General features: G+C 39.2%; 2 protein-coding genes across 4 annotated transcripts in view; one reads left to right on the top strand and one right to left on the bottom strand.

The window, feature by feature from the left end:
* LOC115629179 (cAMP-specific 3',5'-cyclic phosphodiesterase) overlaps positions 1-23707 on the bottom strand; it is an 87360-nt gene that overhangs the window by 25694 nt on the left and 37959 nt on the right. For 2 of the 3 annotated variants that reach the window (XM_030525560.1, XM_030525556.1), the window contains 2 exons: positions 14267-14443; positions 5163-5201 (listed from right to left, as the gene is read on the bottom strand). In XM_030525560.1, the coding sequence (XP_030381420.1) occupies positions 5163-5201; positions 14267-14443 (216 nt within the window). Of the gene's footprint in view, positions 1-5162; positions 5202-14266; positions 14444-23707 lie in introns of those variants that run through there. The other variant, XM_030525557.1, reaches the window with a different exon arrangement.
* On the top strand, positions 17481-21753 carry LOC115629170 (katanin p60 ATPase-containing subunit A-like 2). Its single transcript, XM_030525544.1, has 3 exons — positions 17481-17502; positions 20010-20485; positions 20549-21753. The coding sequence occupies exons 1-3, from the start codon at positions 17481-17483 to the stop codon at positions 21659-21661; spliced, it is 1611 nt and encodes a 536-aa protein (XP_030381404.1). The 3' UTR covers positions 21662-21753.

Raw genomic sequence — 23707 nt, 5'->3', positions numbered from 1 at the left:
CATGCATTATTGTTGTACCTATGTATGTATTATAGTTGTTGTTCTTGTTGTTGTTTATTGTTATTATTATTTTATTTGCGGCAGCTGCTTGCTCTATTTTTCTACCCCGCTTATTAGTAGCAACTATATTTAACAAACTATTCAGACATACGTAAATACAACTACGTGTATTTATAACTTGTGCACGACTCTTGAGTGCACGTCTACACCTACATACACACACACACACACACATGTGTACATACGTACACATATATATACTTGTATGTATATAGTTTGTAATTCTAATAATAATTTCGAGAAATTGTACACTCTTCACTGAAATATGGGAGGGTATATGACTTTTGGCATGTGCGTTTGTAACGCCCAAAAGGAAGAATAGCAGAATGTTATAAAACATACTCGTATGATCAGCACAAGTCGCGATGTACGTCTGTCCGCCTGTCCCCCTGTCCGCCTGTCTCATCCCACATCTACTGCCTCCATGGCTATGGAGCTAAGCTGTGCGTTGAAGGCTGCCTGTTTCTATTGACACAAATAACATTTTGAGATTTGCAGATATAGTGATTGCATATTGACAGTGTTGTTGTCATAGCTGATGGGGCTAGTTACACCATGGACAAAACCAATTGCAAAATAAGTGAAAAATGAGCTCCAAACAAAGATAAGATAGTAAGGAGGCAGTAGGGTATACAAGTATACTTGTACATAGTTCTTGGTTTGTTCTAGGAAATAGCAAAGGGTATAGCTTTGCCGCAGACAAAGATAACTTTTTAGCTCGTTTAATTTAGCTAACCTACTTGTGTTGGTGTTGTTGTTGTTTCTGTTTGTGCGCGCCACTTAGTTAAATTGTGGAACTTTTTTTGCTTTGCACTGATTACAACACAAGCAATGGCGCACACACTGCTACGTATACGTAATATGGTACGGGTATATACTATACACGTACATATGAACATATGTATGTGCATGTGTACGAATGTATGTACATATGTCTGTATAATAAATATTACTCATATGCTGCGTGCGCGGCTTCTGGTGAAATCTTTAGGCTGACATTGTTGAGCGAGAGCGGCAAAGAACAGGGTCGATGTTGAAGAGGGCTTGAGTGGCAGTAATATTGTTGTTTTTTGGCTATTTGCCTTCGAATCAAGTAAGCTATTGAATGCAACGCTGATGCACCGCCTGCGGCGCCACTCATTTTGATGGCAACAGTTACTTTGTTGAAGCTGAAGTCTCATTGTTCTTGCTGCTGCTTATTGCAGTCAGTTCGGCATTTAAATATCCGAACGTATCACACCAAGGTGATATTGCTTCATTATGGGTAAAAAGGGTAACAGCACGGGTTTATTACATTTAATTTTTCTATTCCTTTGTTGTTTTCTCCACTGCTACAAAAAGTAGCGCAATCAGAATTGAATGAATTGGGAGAAAGTGGAGTGGTAGCAATGAATTCATTGCAATAGTTTAACATTAGAGTTCAAGTTGGTTTTCTCTTGGCTCCTTGTCTGTCACGTCGCCGTAGCCAAGTGCATTTTTATTTAGAGGCCAAAGCTAAAATAATGCATACTATACTATACATACAACTATTACACGCACACACATTATTAAGCGTTTACATAGCATATGACACATGGCGAAATTCGTTTGCCAACGTCAACGCCAATTGAGGCTGCTCAAATTTAATGCACAACAACAACGTTTTTAATTTAGTTGTTGGTGTCATGCTGCGTATGAATAATATGCGCATTACGTATACGCTAGAGTGGCGCGACAGAGCTGTGTAGCCGCAATGAACCACCAGTGGTAGATTAGCCGATACATATAGCACTTGTTTACAAGCGACTGAGGAACTTCCTCATTCCTAAGGACCACTCATGCGCCCTTGCGTACTGTACAAGTATATTAAAAATTTATTTTAGACATCTTGCGAAATAAGTCCAAGCTATGTATTTATGTATCGTTACAATTACCAAAAAAAAAAAAAAAAAAAAATACACAACCAGTAGCTTATTGAGTGCTTATCAAACTACGACTACATTTGCAATATAACAATTGAACTCTAAGGATACTTGTAATATACAAACTAAGATAAGATGCATTTTTCTTACATTTACTTTCAGTGTAAGAGAAAGGCTCCAAGAGAGTTTCCAAAATTTTCAAGCATTTTTAATGCACTTCTTATCTGAAGTCTGAAGTGAGCAAAGTTTTTCGGAAAATGCAATGATATATTAAATTTCAATATTTAAATAAATAAATTACATCTAAATGTGCATGCGAGTTCTTTTGTAATTTAGAGGCTTAGCTCTATATATACAGAAACAACCAAGCACGTTAAGCTTTCACATACTACGAGTATTACCGGGAGTGATTTCTTAGCCAGGAATGCACCGAAAAGTTCCTACACAGAATCCACAGAAACTTGTTGCGAGAATAAATATAAGTACTTTATAGGGCCGAAGATGCTTGTTTCTGCCTGCTGCATATTTTTTCCAAACCTAATTCTTTAAATGGTGGTTTGGTTCAAAAAAAAAAAAAAATGTGTAAAAATAGACATTGATCATATGCAAAAATAGGTGATTGGTTTCTTATCGGTAAAACCTATTAAAATTAGTGAAAAACAAGGGTTTATGTTTATTTTATTAAATCGCATATATAATGTGTATAACGGCCCATATAAGAATGGTTTCTAGCTGTTTGTCAACTATAATATAGCAGATTCAACTTATTTCACATAGCCATATGCTTTAAAACTGCCAGAATGACAGAAAAATACACATTCCGCTTCTTAAGTATTGAATTTGTTTGCTATGGTACATACACAACTGTGTATGTTTTTATTTATTTATTTAGTGTTATTTTGAATCGTGCTAAATGTAATAAAGTCGTGTAACTGTATTTAAAATTATTAATTTTCAAACTGTGTTAAATCAAAACCGTGTCACAACAGAATTAGGTGTATACCCTTTTTACCCTTCGAGTACAGGGTATACAAAGAAGAGTGAATTCCCTGCTCTAGCTACTACTACAGAGTAAATTGGCAAGATAACTTGTCTTGAAATTAAGTGATTTGAATTAATTTCAATATTTAACTGGATAGTAAATGAATTCAATTTGAATTTGAATTCGATTATGGGATTATGGGGGGTATCCTAAAGAGCTTATGAGACACATAGAAAACAATAATGGAATGGTAGAGTCGTGTCGTCACTATTAAACTCAACGTAATGACTGACAGCATCACTAATTTTATAGAAATCCAAGAATTGCGTGAGTTTTGAAGGAACCTAAGAGACTTTGGATATCAAATTTGGTTATTCTCTCCTTCTCTTCCTTGCGTTTACTTATTGAATCATCTCTTCAACCTAATTTAGAATATATTATATAGAGTACTTTTGACAATGACGCGATGCGTTGTTTGTAGCTTCCATGCGCGGTAGCCCCAGCAGAGATGGCTCCAAAGACTCCGGTGTTCACACGGACGGCAGACTGACGGCCGAACTAAATCAACTCGCCTCGGTCTGCCACGAGTGTTTCTGTCTGTCTGTCTTTCTTGCATTGAGGCAAAAAGAAAACCAGTCTGTAAGAGGGTACTATCGAGCTAATCCTTATTCCTCTTAATCCATAATGTTATGGAACTGACAGAACTAGTTCATTAAATTGAACAAAAATTGCTCATTTCACATTTATTTTTCCTCACATTGCTTGCAGTTTTTGTTATTGTTGCTGCCATTTTAGTTATTGACGCTACAATTGGTATTGGTAGTGGTGGCTTCTGGCCAGTGGGCGTCACTCGGTCGTAATGATTGACTTTTGGCGACATTTTCTGTTTAGCCGAGCAGGCCTGGGGCCCTTTTTGCTCAAATGGCGGAGAGCGCCGCATGGGGCATGGGGCAGGGGTTGAGTGACTGTTTCGACTTGTTTTGCATTTGGCACTTGGACAGGAAATAGGAAATGTTATTTAAATTAGACACGCTGCGTTCTTGTTGTATTTGTTGATTTATTGTTGTTGCTACTGCTTTTAAACTTTTGATTTCCCATCATATTGAGTTTTATTCCAGCTGACTACAAATGAATGAGTATGTAAAGTGTCTATATGTACGATTGCTGGGAACGGGGCTCACCAAAAGCACAGATGGCGGATTTTTTATATGGCACAGCTGTCTTCTTTTCTCATATAAAAAAGCAAGATTTTCCATGCTATATGAAATCTGGTCCCACTACGCATTTCATACAAGTATACTTGTATAGTTACAGTTATGTTAAGTTATATTTGATCGGGATGGCGAGTCAGGTGGACATGGTCGGGCCTTGGCATATACGTTGTACTTAAGCTTAGTTTAATTTTGATATACCTGCCTTTTTTAGGCATTTTTCGTTCCTTCCTTTTTTTAAAATCTCTTCTGTTAAGTAATTGTCGCAGCATTTTATTTGCGCTTTCAAGTCTAATATCAAAGTCTAAGAAGTAATTGGCAATTTCGAAAATCCCCTTTGATGAACTATTATTAATTTCCTGTCTGATAATTAGAGGCGAATTATTAAGCTAGAGGCTGGGATAGCTGAAACAAATATGTATGGAAAAGATTATGGTATCCAACTTCTCATATATCATACTTGTATATGTAGTATACGCGTATGTTGAGTATTTATATCTGTACGAGCATATTCAATTAAATGTGTATGAATTAGTGATCTTATCTATGTAAGTAGTATATCACCCTGAAAGGTGCTTAACAACATGCACAGCACATAATAAATGGATAACAAGTATCATCAACATCAACATCGAAATAAGAACGAATACAAAGTAGAGTCAAAATATTATTCTGCAATAGTAAATAGTTAATTGAATTGTTGGCCTGTTTTTGCTCCTGCATAGTGCGCCAAAGCGAATTAAGGCACTATGCAGGCGCACGATTTAATCACGCGTGGCGTTTATTGTAAATGAAAATGGAATGAAAAGCAACTGATAACAAACACTTAAATCATTTTGGGGATTTTTTTTAAAAAGGCGATGCATAATGAGCTTTATCATTTATGTTTAATGTCCTAATCCAAAAATATATACTAAATGCGTGTGCGCCAAAGAGAAAGCATGATCGAACGAGCAATAGAGCAGGTGAGAAAGATAGAGAAAGAAAGAGAGAGCTGGGCATACGTACGATCTGTCAATGAGTATAGAGGCCTCCTGTTCTTTAAACCTGAAAGGGTTACAATATAAAAAACAACGATAATACAAATAACAATAATACGCTCAGAGTAGAGAGTATAGTTGGAGAGTGTATTTAACAATATGCTACAATATACAGTATACATATAACTATATACATATTATGTACTATATGCAGCGTAAATGTTTGAATTATGCAAAGAACGCAAAACAAAACTTAACAAATGCTAAAAAAAAGTGTGGAAACAAAAGCAAAAAAAAAAAATAGAGTTTCACGAAAATTTGAGGCATGATGCTAATAATATTGTTTCATTTTATTATTATGCCCTCTACCCAAAGGAACCTAATGGGTTAGTGCAAATGTGCTTAGCAGGCAGAACCGGCATCTTCGTGAAAAGGATATACGAGTATGTATGTAAGTAGCATGACGAAATAAATCGGTGTGGCTTTCGGAAACGGCTGAGCCCACATTCATCTCATGACGTTGGTAGATTCTCCCACTCCTGACAACATGAGATTCATTTAAATTCTTTTGTGGCCCTCACTCCCTTGCAAAGCTAAATCAAATATCATCGAACTTGGTAAATCCTAAGAAGTTCCTATACGGCTCATCCAAACTGAATCTGTAGTTGTGTTCTTCTTTCTCTTTAGGATAATGCCGCCATATGACAGGGCGAGAGCAGTGCTTTTGCCATTTAAAGTACTGTCAATTATAATTGAATGCAAAAAAAGTGTGTACATGTGTGTGTGTGTAGTTGTGTATACGTGTGTGTGTGCTTACTGCCCCATCCCGTCCTACAAACTTCAGACTGGCACGTCACGTTCAGAGTGAAATGGGCTTTGGAATTGAAAGAAGTCTCTGGCTCTCTTGAGTCGGTTTCTTCAATGACCATTTATTTCATCGGAATTTGCAACTGACATGACGTTCGTGACGCACTGATAAGCGCACAATGACGTAATGAACTTTGGTGCGCGTCTGTGTGTGTAAGGTGCACGTCACGGCTATGACGCGTTTGTGCGTCCTCAGTGTGTGCTCCACAAAAGTTCGAAGTTGAAGTGTTGACATTTAAACAACACACACACACACACACACACTCCTAATATACACACGTACCCGCATGTATGTATTTTAGTTGTCTTTTTAGCCGAACTGCTGCCACTTGCATTTGAAACTTTTGTAAATGCCAATGGGCGTTCAGCGATAGCTGTGGGCGATGCCTCGAAAATACAAGTACGTGTATTGCGAAACACACCGCACACTGTTGTTGTCATAGTCGTTGGCAGCTGCCAGCTATAATGAGCCAACTACTATGTATGCATTAGCGAGTATGTGTGCCTGGCCTGGCCTGGCCTGGCCTGGCCGACTTTCGCTTGGCCATCCAATTTATGGCAATCAACAAAAAGCTGCAACTTTGTGCGACTAACTGCAATGGCATTTGCATATTGTACATACATATATACGGCGATATGTATATATCGTGTATATCCATGTATTTCCCAATGTGTAAGTAAGTGTGAATCCATGGCAGACACGAATGCATGGCCTTTTGTTTTTTTAGTATTTGGAACAATTGTCCTTTAGGTTGGATTTACTGCTTTGGGCAACTTTCTTGTTATCTGACATTTCACAAAAAGTTTCGGAGAAATGCAAAAACGAAATATTTGCAGAAATCAGTGCGACTGTACTAAAGTGAATAATGTTAGTACTCCTTTACCTACTTGTAGACGACTTCATATATTAGAGCTGTGCGGAGACATTTATCTGAATATCATCAAGAATATATCCTATGACGAGATTAGTAGATCCGTCTGTATAAATGGAAGGATGTTTGGAAGTACAGGAGCTAGAATCGGACACGTTCTCCTAAGTTCAAGAGAAGACAAGTTTTAAGTAAATTGCTCAGGCCAGACACACAATCGGTGCTAATTTATGCCAAATTGAACAAATTTCGTTTATCGAGTTTTATTTCAGTTTCATTTTATTCAATTTCAAGTTTGTTGGCCAGTGTAGTTCTTGAAATGATTAACATGTTTTGAATTTTTTCCTCTTGCTGGGCACGAGCAGCTCTAGTATTCCCTTTTGATATGTTTCATGCCTAATAAATATTTTGCTCACAAGAAACAGAAAAACATACTCAATGCAACAAATGAAAACATCTTACAAACGCCTACGTATCTTGTCGGTTTGGATCGTAATCCACTAATTTGATTTAATACCCAGAAAAAAACATGAAAACAAATGTTCCCCTAAATACTTGTAGTTAATTATAAATAATGGAAACAGCTCAATCAAAAACCAACTATGATGATATTAAATATTACTCTAAGAATAATAAATCCCCCAAAATAAATAAACATAAATAGTATAGGCACCTCGTTTGATATAACTAGTAAGATTTGTGATTTGTCGAAACCTTATGGCAATAAATTTATAGGTCACGCATATGTTCCATACCAGTGTGAAACTGAACTAGAGAGCATATAACAGTCGGCAAATGTTGTCCATTTAGGGGGACAAACTCATTGAAGAAGTCACCCAAATACGAGTACGTGGAAATTGTCGTTTATTGAACATATTGAAATCGGTATAAACGTATAAGAATGATTATTACGTATACATGATAATAAAAATATATCTACATACGTATTCGAACATTGAACGAGCATGTGAGTTGTTAGAATCTGTTAAATACATACTATGTATGTATAAACGAATGGACAGTACTGATTTTTGGTGACATTTTGTGGCTCTGAGATACATACGGGTACATAGCTAAATAAATTTGCAAAATCCCACTTAACTGCAATAAACTGCACCAACGTTTTCAAATGGAATCATCACCAGAAATTAACTATTAATTGTATTTACAAGTATTATTAATTAATTATTATACCATTAATCAATTGCTTGAGATCAAAATGTTAAGAAGCACAATATCCAAGGCCACTTATTAAATTATTTTGGAAATTATATGGAAAAATAAACGAGGAAGTTAGGTGAACGGTTAGTGGAAATTTCTTCCTATATTTCCTCTTACTGTATTTGTAAATATTTGGTTGGCTATGCTATGCTAGGCAATAGCCCGAAGGCTTTTAATTTGAAATATTGTCCGAACTTGTTAATCAGATTTGTATGATACAGGCCACCTCTTGACATTTGCAAGGACCATGTCTAAAATCAAACAATTATTTTATAACATTAGTTTGTAAGTCCTTTCACTTTGCCTTATCGGGCTCGCACACACACAAGGTTGTCCTGGGCATCCGTTTGAGTGTTTAGCACTAGTAGCTGTGTGCGTGTGAGTGCGTTTGTGTGTATGTGTGCAGTTGACAGCTCGTCAACAACCACGTTGTGTTGCAAGTGGCAGCAACCAAGTGATGCGTGCTTAAACTTAAAACACCATTCGGCTTCGTTCATGCCAACGCAAAAGCCAAAATGCATTTCTTGAAAGGGCCCGAAAATTGCGGCTTAAAAGGAATATTTTCAAAATTGCGACGCACCCGGAAGTGGATTTTGATTAAGGCCTACTCGTGGAATTTGTGGTGCAACCATTTAACTGCACTCGAAGTTTTTTTTTAACACTGTTAGCGCCATCGGAACCGGAATGTATTTACTTTAAATAAATTTCTAATTCGAAAAAAAAAAAATGGTTGGCCTATAGGCATGTGGCACCACCTTTTACAAAATCATAGCACTAAATGAATAATGCTACAGTCGAGTGGAGTTGAACATTGTGACATTGTTCAGATAATGAGAATTTTACTTTTTCCGATGTTTTTTCGTAGACGATCTCTAATTTTGAAAGTAAAATGTTTGCGCGTTTAAGAAAACTTAAATATGTCCAGCCAGTAGGTTGCATACAAGTATATATATAGAGAGAAATAGGATTGCTCTTAATATATTGAACAAGCGCTTGTTTTTTTTTATGTCTCGCTAAAAATTGGATTCCTTTCCAGCAGAACCTGTTATTCCTTACTCTGTTAATTTCAAATGTGATGCCTTGGAATATCAATTGAGAAATCTGTGATTTGGAGAGACAATAACAAGTGGAAAAGCTAAAGTCTGGTGCCCCGACTTTGAAATACTCTGTGTGGAATAAATATAAGATTTAAAGAGAAAAACAAAATTGTGTTAAGAAGTTGTTGTTTTTGATAGATTATTATAGGATTCGAACTCACGTACACCCTGTCGGCATATGCATATTCTACTTCGGAGTTGTTTCTATGTGCATGGCCATGCGTTTCTTTGTGGGAGCATGTGTGCATTATAGATTTGACCCTCTACCCATTGGGTATACAGAGTATATTAACTCATGTTGCCATCATGCCAAGGTTGACGAGAAAAGCGAACTCACGAAACAAAGCACCAAATTGCCGAGCCATTAAGAATGCTCCATCTGCTATTCGTGCATATTACGAGGAGGAAACTGACGGGAGTCGGTGCAGTCGGTGAGGATTGAAAGTATTCGTTATTGTTTCTTTAATGGGCTCAGATTAGTAAGCCCCAACAAATGTTCACAATAGCAAGAGCAAAAATATTTTTCAATTCAGCTACAGTCGAATGCGCAATATTTTATGAATTTATTTGCGATCCTATTGGTACGCACGAGTATGTACAAGTACGTACATAAAACATCTTTATCAGCCTTCATGCAGGGCTCTTATACTCTGATTGAGTGGCATCAAATATTTCGAACGCATATTTGGGATTTCTGCGGTTGACGCTGACAAGCTATCCTTTCCTAAGCAAGAAAATATGTACGTGAATACTAAATACCATTCTAAGGAATTGTCGGTCCAAACAACAATGTGTCCAAGTGATAAACAGCATCAGACACAACAACAATAATATGGACACTAGAGTTGGAGTAAGACGGTGATATAATCCGAGCCGTACCGGAAAAGATGGCATTGAGATATGTATAAGCTCCTATTACCTAGAGATGTGGGGGTCATCATGCCAAGTTTAATCATTAGCTTAGCCATTCCCAAAATGTCCCAAGTCCACCCCTCTCGTAATGCTGATCAAGAGCATATACTTGTACTATATAAAAGAGTCAGTTTACACTCCCTCAAGTCTAATATGCCATTTCCCACGGCGCGTACTACTTAGTAGTAAGACTGCAAGTTCGCTGTAACACTACAGAGTAGATTAACTACACATATGTACTTGTATGTACTTAATGAGGTAAGGTACTTGGCATTTGTTCTAATTTGAACACAATTTTTATTATTATTATCTAATGAGTACTACGTATATTTTTGGATTTTGTTTTAAAAACGCGCACGACTTTAAGTGGCGCGGTCAAAACAAAATACATAGTTTTGCGATTTCTCATTACGGTTTTATTTTTATTGCTTGTTTCATGTTGGCGTGCCTGTAAAAATAGTGCCCAAGGTTGGGCAATGGCAGAACACGCCCATAGCGCCCACATTCCCCATATGGCTAGTGTGCCCCCGACTTTGATCGTTGCGATTGTTGTTGCCGTTGTTAGAGGTGCCGGCCCGTTGCACAGTTCTGTGTATGCAATTAGTTATTATTGTGTATTGTTGCATAATTATTGCGCAAGCCAATTCTAAAACGCATAAAACGAAAGTGCGTTTCATTTCCGCAGTATTTCCGCTTTCAGTAGATTTTATTGTTAGATGGGGGCAAGTTGTTTGCTTCCATATTTTTGGGGCCCAGGGCGGAGGTGGAGGTGGAGGTGGACGAGTATTTCACGCTTCTGAACCTAACAAGCTAAGCACATTTAACATTTAAGCAGCGCATTTATTGCTACAAGCAAGCAGCAAGGCATGTACAAGTACCTGTTTGAATATAGCCTCAAAAACATTTGAACATACGAGTACGATTGCCAACAAAGCAAAACGCTCGTAATTAGCAACTGCAATTATCTTTTTAAAACACCTATCTGTTCCCATTGTGTTTCTTTTAACAAAGATCTTAATAGGTCCATTGCTAAGATCCTAGAATTACTTGTAGTCCAATTTTACTAATCTTTTCAGAGTCAGGCACTAATTCTTGCTTTTGTCGCTCTAAGTAGAAGGAGAGTCCTTTAGTTGGACAACATTAGTTTCATTTCACGTTTGGGAATTTTACGCGGAGTTGCTGGTCCGAAACGAAAAAATCGTATATTGGTGTGGCAGACCCCACAAAGGGTATATATTGTTGATCAGCATCATAAGACAAGTCGATCTGGCCCCTGGCCCACACAATTTTAGCCCCAATTGTTATATATGGATACGCATCTCCCCCCCCTCCCCCCTAGCAAATACCACCAGTGCATTGCAATAATTATACCTTGTATACCCCGGTTAAAAAATATATTTAAAAAATTGAATAAACTTAAAATAAAAAGGAAATTAATTAAAGCATTCCATAAATAAATAAGTGGAGACAAAAACATACACTTACATCCGAATCGTGTCTATGCGTGTTTATTTGGGTGTAGGTGTGTAGTACGGAATTAAGCATTACAAAAAAAGGAACTAACTTGATCTGCCTAGTACTTAGGGGAACCTGCATACCAAGTTTGGTTATTCTAGCCCTTATACCTTCTGAGATCCTTGCGCTCATACAGACGGACGGACAGACGGACGAACGTCAATAATATGAAACCCAGTCCAACACACCTAGATGCAACAAAAAAGAATTATTGCAGTGTCTGTTGCTTTTGTTGTTGGGCAATATGCCTAAGGCTTTTGGAGTTCTCAAGCCCTGCTATATTTCTGCGAAATTTAAGTTGAGGGTGCACCTAATTTTAATGCCGACTATGAGCGACCGACAGAAAATGTGCTGAGGGAAGAGCGAGTGCCAAAAAGGTGCGATGCAACAATGTACTGCTGTGTACAAATATGACCCGCACTATTTATTATAACTCTTAAAATAGATTTTTATTCATTAAAATCTATTTAATCGACATCAAAGGATTCCCCTGCGGATGCACTGATTTTTCAATACATATATACCAGAAGAAAATGGTGCGAAATTGTAGAAAGTTCGCAGAGACAGTGCTGCCAACATGAAAATAAAAAGGTTTGTTCCTAATAAAACACCCACTCGGTTTCAGAGTCATATTTCCGGGCCATATTTGTACAGAGTACTTGTACTATAAGTAAGATTATTATAAATATAATTTAAGGCAAGCGAAATAAAAATATAATTATTAGTCAGCTGCCGAATTCTAAATTCAACAAAGATTTAATATAAAAATAATTTCAATTTTTTTTTCAGTCAATATTTACGAAAATAAAGATAGGTTCCGACATTTTTAAGCCCGAAATGATAAAATGGTAGATTACATTTGCGGAAAGTGCGTAATAGACAGAAAGAAGCTTCTTTAACTATGAGTAATGTATACCTATTCTGTGTAATCATGATGGAAAGTATCGATCTAGATATCTCCAAACTTGGAAGGTAGTCTTTGATAATCTCTAGCACAAAAAAAATAAAATCGTCAATACTGTTCCCAATTCCTTAAGAGTCGCGTAATATTTATCAGTAAAAATATAATTTTATCAAAGTGGATTTTCACAAATGTATGAAAAAGTAAAGCCCAAACAGAGTCTGTGGAAAGGTAGGCTCAGCCAATAGCAAAGTTAATATTAATTTTGTACAATTAAGAATCGTCAAATGGAAATTTGTACTCTTATTAATATGGGATCCGTTTTATACATACGGGTAAGAACTAATAACATAATTTGTAAAATATTGTACGCGATGATGAATATTAAAGCGGCCGTGCCAATCAATGACGTGCTATGCAAACAGGTATGTTTGTATGTATATATAAATGTACAGTCGACGGTATAAGTATTTTGACAAAACTTGGCGCTATCTTCTGCGTTTTACTTGGAAATATTGTAATTTGTATCAGTTTTAATATATTTCTCAAGACAGAGTACATACAAGTACATGTAAGTTTCTTGATTCACGCTTTATTCTGCTTCTCTATTTAGTCTGTATTGATCCGCCAAGTTAAGCTATGCGGCAATAAATCGGGAATAACTGATTCCAAGTGCAGATAACAAGAGTTCTGCTTACTTCAATTGCTTAAATGTTGGTAAAACAAAAAACTGCACTGCATTTGTTTCAACTGATATAGCGGCGAGGTATAACTCTGGTATTTCCCTAGAAAGTATCAGTATAAATAATGTAGTGTATCTTTTCAAACTATATACATAAATAAATAAATAAATAATTATTAAAAAAAAACCACACCAAAAAAGCGTGGCACATCTTAAAGAACCTGATTATTGCACCTACGTTGATAGAGATCACGAGCATTGAATTCCTTTGATTACCACTGCTCAAGGAAAGATTACGTAAAGATTCCAACAAAAACTCTGTTACCCGTTTGTGAAAGATTAAGGCATGGAAATAGGCTTGTAGTGTTTTTTTGGGGATGTGTTGCTCGTATTGGGGTGGGAGACTTGGTACCCATCTATGGAACCGCGGAAAAGACAAATATATGAATGTTTTTAATGCTTTGCCTTCAAGTTGCTGGAATAGAGTTTTGGCTAGCACACTGGATCCAATTTCTCAGGTAGGAGCAGTCTGGATAAATATCCCTTGCAATTCCGAAATATGATTTTTGTATACCTGAATATAATCTCTTGTAAATTAATTTGACACATCTTCCCCATATTTACTTAAATGTATTCATATGGCCTTTTAAAGGGTTATAAACAAAACCGTGTGGGAACTACTCTGTCAAAATACTGATGCCGTCGACTGTACACACTTGTATGTATGTCAATGAGATGCGCATGGAGGTATGCAGTTGTAAGGGGAGTTTTTTGTTTGATAAATTCTTATACCGGCGTACTACAATTTTTTGCTGGTAACTTAAGAAATGAAAGATAGCATGTAAGTATGTACACGTATGTATCAGTTATTACTAGTGTATGAATAAAAATTTGAAGCACTATCAAATAATCCTTAAGCTTTAAATAAAACCAAGCAATTCCAGCAATGTCGAAGCGAAATGAAAACATACATTCAAAATAGATTTGCAATTTCGCACAACAGGTGAACAAGATGAGACACATTAATGCAAAATAACGGGTTGGAGAATTATGCAAATCGATACGCACCTCTCGCTAGCGATGCTCGAGTTCCTGGACATCGATTTGGGTGACATTTCGAAATCCGAATCGGAACGGTATAAAAATGATTCGCGACGTTGCGGTAAATTCTGTAGAACCAAACCGGCGCTGGGTGAGCCGCCCTCGAGCGGTGATCGCGCGCCCTGGCCATTTTCTACATCGAAGCTGAAACCAAAAAAGAAGAAGAAGTTAATTAGCGGTATATAATTTAAAGTCAATACAAACACAAAAGTTAACCCTTGTGCAAATAAGTTTAATGCGCGCCCCACACACACACACACACACATACACGAGTGTAACCACGCATGTGCGTATGTGTGTGTGTGTGTGTGTGCGTGTGTGTGTGTGTTAGCCCCGCTGATGGAACAAGTTGAGCTGACAGCTTTCGCTGCACACACGCCATAAAGTTTTCACTCGAGATGGCTAGGCGAGCCGGGACGAGACGAGGTGAGGCGAGACGAGGCGAAAGCCCAAAAGCCAAAACAGAGAAGCAAGAATTTAGAACCGAGAGCTGTGTGGCGGTCTGCAGGAAACGGAAGCGCGCCTAACAAGGCGCTTTTAAAGTTTTTTCAATTCGTTAGGCATTTCTGCCATGGTGGTACGTTGTCTGCGCCACAACCAGCACAACCACCACAACCACCGCTTGTGAGCTGCTGGCAGTGGCGAAGGTGGCGCTTACTTGTATGAAAACTTTTCGCCGGCTTCGCTCGAATTTTAACAAGGCGTTGGCGTCCACGTCGACGTCGACAGAGATGTTGTCATCTCCAATTGAGAACCCTTGTCCTCTTTTTTACTGCACCCTAGTCACTCCCGCTTGACACACATACATATACGAGTATAATTAAAGAAGCTATACAATTAGTTTTAGCAATTTTTAGCAACATTTCTGCATATGTAAGTACGTGTATAGTATATAGTAGGTACAAAGTATTTATTATATGAAACAATGTACACTATTAATACTGTTTTTTTTGAGCAGAGTCCCAGAATCTGAAATAAGGCCTTTAAAAACTATTAAGGGATTTATCGAGCTCCAATGACATTTTGTGGGACGAGGTCCCTCTTGATTGTTGATTCAACTCTAAGAAATGTGAATCCAAAATAGTAATAGTGAACCAAAAATATAAAAGCAGCAAGCAGCAGCAGAAAACTATCCCGATGAAACTTGGCATATGGACGAATCAGCACTAAGCGAAAGTAAATCCCAAGTTTTACTTAAAAATTACAAGAATTACAGGGGTTTGACAACTCTGTGAAAAATGTGATGTCTCTACCTTCTAGGTACAAAAATACTGCAAGAATGGCAGGCGTTTCCCAGAAACAGCGAGTGGCTTGACAGAAGCAACCACATGTTGATGTCATGTTTAATGCTTGCTCATCATTTACATAGCTGATTGGTGCCAAAACCCAAAAATTGTAGTCACGTCCATAGGCACAATGCGCCGCCGCTAGAACCCAGTACCCATGATCTAGAGATGATGAGACCGCCGCATAGCAGATCGTCTCATTCATCGCGCTTTAGTTAACCTGCCAGCATCATTTAACCAGCCACTACTGCAGCTACAAGTATTAGTTTGTTATTTAAAATGATGTCATTTCGAAAGTGTACTCTATGATATCTCCCTCTTCTTCATCTATAATGGTTCTGCAGAAATCATTGAGACAAGGAGCTGGCATGTTTTTTTGGTGTCCAGTTTGGTCAGGTCTGCCCAGCTCGAACAAACAAATCTGTGCTTTAGCATCACTTCTGGGTCCTTGACCGTGCGTGATTGCGCGTCAGGAGCTTGAAGCTAAGCCTCATCTGCATTACAGTTACCCTCGATAATTCGGTGTCTCGGTACAAATACTGATATGCCATTTAATTAAGAGATCAACGTTTAAGACAAAAACAAACCAATCCAAAAACAAAATGAAATGAACTCAGTCGTTTCCGTTATGCAGACGTTTATCCAGACAGACAATGGGACATGTTACATTTGTATCTCTCTCTTCATAGTGATAAAGACTTTATAGTTTGTTCTAATGATGAGACCGCCGCATAGCAGACCGCCCTTTAAGCCTATGGATACAGGATATAAAAACTTATTCATCTTGATGAGTAATTTTTAAGTTTACAGTTTTGTTTTAATTTTTTAAGGTGAAATATTTAAGATGTTAACAATTATTTAATGTGGTTATTATACTTATTATAAAGTATTGACGAGGCGCGATAGGTGGTGACTGTTTATTCTTAGATAGGCCAATAGAGTTAGGTATTCTGTCGCACTTTGAAGGGTGATAACGAGCTGAAACCACACAATAGGCTTGTGAAATAGAGGCTGCTAGGGTGACCGGGAGAAATATTTCAATGGAAAAACACATAGTGCCACAGTATTTAAGAAGTGGAAAAGTGATGGATTATACCTTTTACAGGGTTATTTGGTTATTCTCTCTCTTATACTTTCTGAGGTTCTTGCCAAACAGAAGGGCAAAGGGGCATGGACTAGTCTTGTCATACTGATCAACTACTTACTTGTATATATACTTTGGGTACAGGCTATAAAAATGAAACCGTTTCACAATAAATATTATACTGTTTTCCCCTTCGAGCAAAGTGTACCGATGTCGTTTTCCTCTGACGTTGTTATTGTTGCTACTCACGGTTGCTGGGTGTTGGCTCATTCATCGGCATGGTAGCATTTGAGCAGAGTGTGTGTGCGCCTGAGTCCGAGTCTGCGAGTGTGTAAATGTATGTATATATATATATATATATATATATATATATATATATATATATATATATATATATATACTTGTACATACTTATGTACATATAGGCTCTCTAAGCGCCAGAGAGTGCAGCTCAGGCGCCCAACATTTGACACGATGCTGCTATTAATGCTATGGTTTGTACTTTCTCGAGTATATATGTATGCATATGTGTATGTCTGCATCGGTGTAAGCGATGCATCAGAAACTTATATGGTTTCAGACGATGCGACGCAGTATTTTATACACGAATGAATTAGAACAATAGCAAATATGGCGGCTAACACTACTGTTTAATATTGCAATCGGAGGCTGCGCTTGTTGTTGTTGCCGCCATAAGTTTCCATGGTTTTCAAAGCGGACATACTTTCAATTTGTTTGGGGCTGGGGGCTCCTTTGCCATTTTTCTCTCCTTTCTTCCACAAGTTTAAGGAAGAAAGTAAAACGCATGAATATGGTACGTACACCAAAACAAAGTAAAGTGCGAACTGGAGATGTGAATTGAAATGTACAGTGACGTGTGAATTCGTGAGTGGGCGATTCTTTGAGGTGAAAAACAATTCTCAAGTCCAAGAACGCAAGTGCCAAAGAGCTGCCACATAATTCATCGAGAAAGGACAACAACTCACATGCAATTAAATACTTTATTTTCTCTTTGGAGGTCAGACTTCAACAAAAGAAGTTGGCCAAAAGGCAACTAATGGCAATTTATTGCACAGACAATGGCCAGTTTTAGTAGGAAAAATAGAAAAAAATAAAGAACGCATTTGTTTGCACCGATCCAGTTTATAATCTTTAATATTTATAATCTTTTCATTGATTTCTTCTTTATTGATAATATTAACAAATTCATATTTTTTAAACCCCTTCTTAAGCCTAACAATGGTCATAGTCTCGAGACAAGAAAAGAAAATCACAAACATTTTAAGGTAAACGAATGAAATATTAAGTTCAATCAAGGTCAGTCCGACTCTTGTACATTATAGAGTTTTTTTGTCCAGAATAGAAAACTGAGAGTGATTATTGAAACGATCTGTTGGATTTGTGTGCAATACCCAGGAGTTAGAATGCTAAACCTCATATCATGGGGACATACAACTTTTTGCCGAGGTCTCCTTTTTATGCATATAGATAATTTGCCGATCAGACAAAGTCAGATCACAATATGCTGGAAAACGGGTTTTTGTAGAACACAATGATGAAGATATTGGAGAAATATTTTAGATTAAACATTTTCTTGTTATAACTGATAGAGGTACTTGTATACTATTCGCATGGCCACTTTTCGGAATGGGGCGATTGGATGATGACTAGTTCGAAAGGCTTCTTTATGAATGAGGCAAACGTTGCTTTGTTTGTCAGCGAAAAATCGCGGCAACAGATTTTTGTTTCATCATGAGGAACATTTTGATTTACCGTTTCAGCAGCCGTGGGCCATCGTTCCTCGCCCATCGCCCATCGCCCATCTGACATCATCCGCGGGCTAATGGCGGGCCCCTTCCAATTGGGCGTGCCAAAAGTTGGCAACAAAAGCACACACATACTCGTAAGAGTGTGTTGAGAGCAAAGGAAATGCATACTGTAGAAAATGTATTTTGGTGCACTTTTCCGACGCATGGCATGGACGAGTGCTTGTGGTCGGATTCTTAATTAGCTCAAAAGTTGACGCACATAACCAAATGTGGTTGCACAGCTCGGGGGTGCAATCAATTAGACGCGTAAGCATATTTTTAGAAGGGGATGTTTACAATTTGCATGAACTTTCGTCTACAATACTCGTGGAAGGGTCCATGCATCCAATATCCAGTTTGTGACACTTGTAAGAAATGTAATGTAATAAATGATGGTTCCTTTTGCATTTGAATAAATTGCTTGGAATTCAGGAAGAACAAGAAAGGAATTCTAGAGTCGAGCGGGCTCAACTCTTAAACAAATTAACAAACCTGTCCTTTGTCGGGCTTAGGAGTATCTGGATACCAAGTTTGGTTAATCTAGCTATTACACTTTCCGAGATCCTCGCGTTCATACAGACGGACGGACAAACAGACGGACAGACAGACGGACATGGCTTTATTGGCTCGTCCTGTCACCCTGATCAAGAATACATATATACATTATGTGGGGTCTGCTACGCCTCCTTCTGTATGTACACTCCCGCACAAACCTAATATACCCTTTTACCCTTTGGATGCAGGGTATAACAAACAAAGTTACATGCCTTCAAAAATTGAATCAAAACGTTTCGTAGGTAATTTACCTCACTTCAACATTATTTCGCTGTTCCCATTCCCATCCCCATTCCCATCACACCTTTTGCACGGACATTATTTATTCAGGTGTATGAGCAACTCGTGGTGTGACCACAAAAATGAGCAGAATGCGAACCCTGCATAGGACCCATAAGAAAATTTGGTTACCATATGCATTGAAAATATATATAATTAGCATTACGAGACGAGTCCATATACTCGCAACTCATGCTTAAGAAGTAATATAGATTTTAGAGCAAGGAACAGCAGACGAAGTGAACTTCTCAGATGGTTTTCTTTTTACAGAAAAAGTGAATTTTGTATCTTAAACAAATGACTTAGCTTTAGTTATACATATTAAGATCATTCCTCTTAATGTCTGCTTGATTTGACGTAAGCTTTTAATATTCAGCATTTGGCTTCTACTATTCGCTGACATTTTGAATATCGTTTTGAGGGGATTCTTAGGATTCAGTTGAACATTTTTGCACGACTGTCCCGCAAAGTTGGCTTCTCTGACATTTCTGTGAATGGCTCTCTTGCTGGTCGTCGGGACAAAGGCTTAGGTTAACATCTAGAAAGCACACTAGAAGCAGTTGGCCCAGTTGCCAGGGCTGCATTTGTACGCTTCCATAGCAACTGTTTGAGCTAACAAAACAAGCTGGCCAATGTTTTTTACGTTCTGTATTTAGTTCGATACTGATTCATAAAATAAAACATTGTGTTCTCAACAGCTCTCAAATCGAACGACCGACCAAACGGACGCAGCTTGGTTCGAAACCTCTCTGAAGTCATCTCTTCCACACACACCTTCACCAAAATTGCGAAGATAAAGCCACAGACAAAGTATGGTGTGGCAGCCACTGCGGCGGCTACCGCTCTCTGCGAGGATGTGCGCAATTTCACCGCACGACGTCGCAACCTTCTATATCTAATGCATCGTTATCTCGTCGAGAATGGCTATTACAACAGCGCCGAGGCACTGAAGGGCGAGGGGCACCTCTCGGAGGAGTACGAACTGTGCGATAACATCGATTTGGATGCCATATATTTGGAATATGCAAGCTTTTTCAACATGAAATTCGGCAAGTATCCGAAAATCCTCAAAAAAAGCGGACCTAAAGTAAAGCTGGAATTGGCGAGCAGCGGAGCCAGCTCGACCCCAAAAACCAATAAGAGTAATGCAGGCACACCCCCAACAACGACAGCAATAACGGCAATGAAGGGGAAGCAGCCACAAAAGTCGCCGACTCAGGAGCAGCTGGCAGGAGACGCCATGGCCACATGGCATGCAGGCGTGGGGGCAGCGACAGCAGCCGCGGCGGCTAGCTTGGCAACTGAGTCGCCGGCGCAGTTGCAAGCCAATCGCCTGCAGTTGCACATTAAGAAAATCGAGACGTCTGCGGATCAGAGCGGCTGCGGCAACTCCTCCGTCGATCCCCATCTACTGGGCGAGATCGACCACGGACATGCCGCCGACGATGCGCTTTTTGCCTCGCTGGACTGGCAGGTGATAGCGGAGCTAGTCAAGACAACCATAATGCATGGCGATTCCAAGCTACGCTGGGCGGACGTGTGTGGCAATCAGCATGCTATTGAACTCATTAAGGAGGCTGTGATCACACCCTTGGAATATCCGCAGTTGTTTGCGCAAGGCCTCAAGCCCTGGCGCTCTCTGTTGTTGCATGGACCGCCCGGCAGTGGCAAAACCTTTTTGGCCAAGACCCTCTATGCCGAAACTCAGGGTCAAGTTACCTTCTTTAATATAACTGCGAGCATCATGGTGTCGAAGTGGCGCGGAGAATCTGAGAAAATATTACGAGTGCTTTTCCATATGGCTGCCAGGCGCGCACCTTCAGTAATATTCTTCGATGAAATCGAGAGCCTAACCTCAAAACGCGACCGGCCGACGGACCACGAATCATCGAAGCGTTTCAAAAACGAACTCCTGCAGCTACTCGATGGAATGGAGCACGCACTGAGTGGCGTCTTCGTGCTGGCCAGCACCAACCTGCCGTGGGACATCGATGAAGCCTTTTTGCGGCGATTCGAGAAAAAGTTGTTGGTGCAGCTTCCCAATGCTGCCGAGCGGGGAAGCCTCATCACCAAACTGCTGGGCAGCATTGTCCACCAGACGCCCCGATCGTTGGAGCAGCTGGTGGCACTGTCCGAACATTTTACGGGTGATGAGATCCGTTTGGCCTGCAAGGAGGTCAGCATGCAGAGCGTGCGGCGGGTAATGCGCACAAGTGTACGCGATCAGAGGACGAAGGAGTCTCCTGCGGATTTGGAGGCCAGTGTGGAGCGGGCTTTCAAACAAATTCGGCCTCTTGGGCTTAAGCTCTTGGCTCGCCATCAACAGTGGCAACAGGAGAATGGGTCTTGAGAGGTTCTAGGAACATGTAATGGACACATGTTTCCCATATATTTTTTAATAACGATTTGCTATATGAGTAAAGTAAAGAAGAAATTGTAATTAAATTGAAGAAACAGAAATATAAGCAAATTCCTATTCTTATTTTGGCCTCATTTCGTTTATAGTACAAGTATTTTCGCTTTTGCTCTTTCAAATGCAAGTTATCGGGTAAATACTTTTAACCATCTGCAAAGCTGAACGATATTGCGAGTATTTCAAAATACGAGTACAACTACAGACAAGTATACAAGTATAGTAAGTAGTATGTACATGCGCTCACTTTTTTGCAATCATGTACAAAAGGACAATATTATAAAACTACTTTCGGATATGCATTTGAATGGAACTGCGCTTCTCACCCTTAGAATATGACTCAATGCGAAGATAAATCGACGTTTCTGAAAATCATATTTAGAGTGCCGAAAAGAAACTGAATTTAACTTTAGAAAAAGTATGAAGCTAGACAATACCAGGCCAGATTCAATTTATACCAAACGATTTTTCAGTGCATCACGTATGTTATGTTATTTAATTAAATAAACAATCCCGAAGAGGATCAGTGAGGAGTTGGTTATAAATGAGGTAAATTCAATTCAAATTATCCCTACAGCAGCGGGTATATTTATGGCAATGACTTCCTCTGCAACTAACATACTTGTAAGTACTAGCCGGGTACTATTACCAAATATGAAAAAAGTTCCAGTTCCGTCAGTCATTAGATCCTTGTGTTCACCAATTTCCTTTTCCGTAAGTATTTACATCCAAACTCAAATGTAACAGAAACGATTAGTAGTTTGGAGTGAGTTGAATGTTTCTCAGCCAGCCATCGAGAGTTTGTTTGCAATTGCAATTTTAAAGTACATCTCTTCCCTCACGTAACCCGATTCGACACTGACATAAATTTAATCAAGAGGCAAGGATTTGTGAGGCAGCCTTACTTTCGTGCCGATTGCCCAGACTTCGTTAGGTAGTATTCGATTTGCAACAGGGTGCAACAGCCGTGAGCTTCCACCATATGCTGGCGCATGGACAGCCGTGTATGAAGATATCGCTGGCTAAAGAAACCCCATATTTGCAAACTTAATCGACATCAGTGCGGAAGTGGAGAGCCAGTTATGGGTTGCCACATTATTGTAAGAAAACTGAATACTAATATGCCATTTCATTTGAAAGTTTTATTGAAATCCGTATGACTGTATCGTTTGACTGGCTGGGGTTTATTTCAGCCGTAGTTTAAGGTTGGTGGACAGAGGGGCGTGTACAGTGTATACACGAGTCGGGCTGGCGCGAGTTCAGCGTTCTGCTCTTTTATCTTCGCATATGTCGCGTGCTCGCACACACATACAAGTATAGAACCAGTACTATAGATACTTTATGGCCAACTGTGCGATTCCTATTGCAAAATGCGAAATGCGAAATGTTTGCGAATCTGTATGCAAAATGAAGGCGGGCGGCAGCTGCGACAAAGGAAATTTATGCATTGATGCGTTTTACATTGACATAACGACTGCCGTTCTCGAAGGGGGCGGGGCACTGCTGCTGTTGTTGTTGTTGTTGTTGGTGTCGTTACCAAAGCCGACTGCAGCCGGGCGGCACGCGTGTGACACAAAATCTGCCAATTTGTCATAAAAGAAAAAAGAGTGAAATAAATGCCGAAACAGCATTCCAAAACGTGCCAGGGAGATGGAGGGGGCGGGTGGTGTGTGTGTGGCTGTGGGTGAGGTAGACAGTGTACATATGTACGCGGGGGACTGTGGGGATGGCTGCTTGCCCCGGTGTGTGTGTGTGTGTGTGTGTGCGATGACATGGCAACGAGCATGTTCATCGCGCCAATGAGCAAGCCAGATAACACGCCAGTCAGAGAAGGGTGTGGGGGTAGGGAGTGGGGAGTAGGGAGTAAGGTGGTTAATAGAGGGTGCTCGCTGGAGTAATGTTTCCGGTTGTCTCACCCATGTTTCGTGGGTCACTAGCAGGACGGTAGAGTATCCCAAAACGGGGCACCTTAATGCTTATTTC

The sequence above is a fragment of the Scaptodrosophila lebanonensis genome, unplaced genomic scaffold (genome assembly GCF_003285725.1).
Source record: "Scaptodrosophila lebanonensis strain 11010-0011.00,11010-0021.00 unplaced genomic scaffold, SlebRS2 tig00000136-arrow-arrow-pilon, whole genome shotgun sequence".
NCBI classification, from domain to species: domain Eukaryota; kingdom Metazoa; phylum Arthropoda; class Insecta; order Diptera; family Drosophilidae; genus Scaptodrosophila; species Scaptodrosophila lebanonensis.
Note: the sequence above shows the minus strand (reverse complement) of the source record. Positions and strands in the feature narration are given on the sequence as shown.

Bases quoted from the DNA above. Each gene is read 5' to 3' on its own strand.
- LOC115629170 (XM_030525544.1), top strand. From the start codon at position 17,481: ATGGTACGTACACCAAAACAAA. The intron at 17,503-20,009 runs GTAAAGTGCGAA...TGTTCTCAACAG, and splicing joins GGTACGTACACCAAAACAAA to CTCTCAAATCGAACGACCGA. The intron at 20,486-20,548 runs ATAACGGCAATG...CTGGCAGGAGAC, and splicing joins CACCCCCAACAACGACAGCA to GCCATGGCCACATGGCATGC.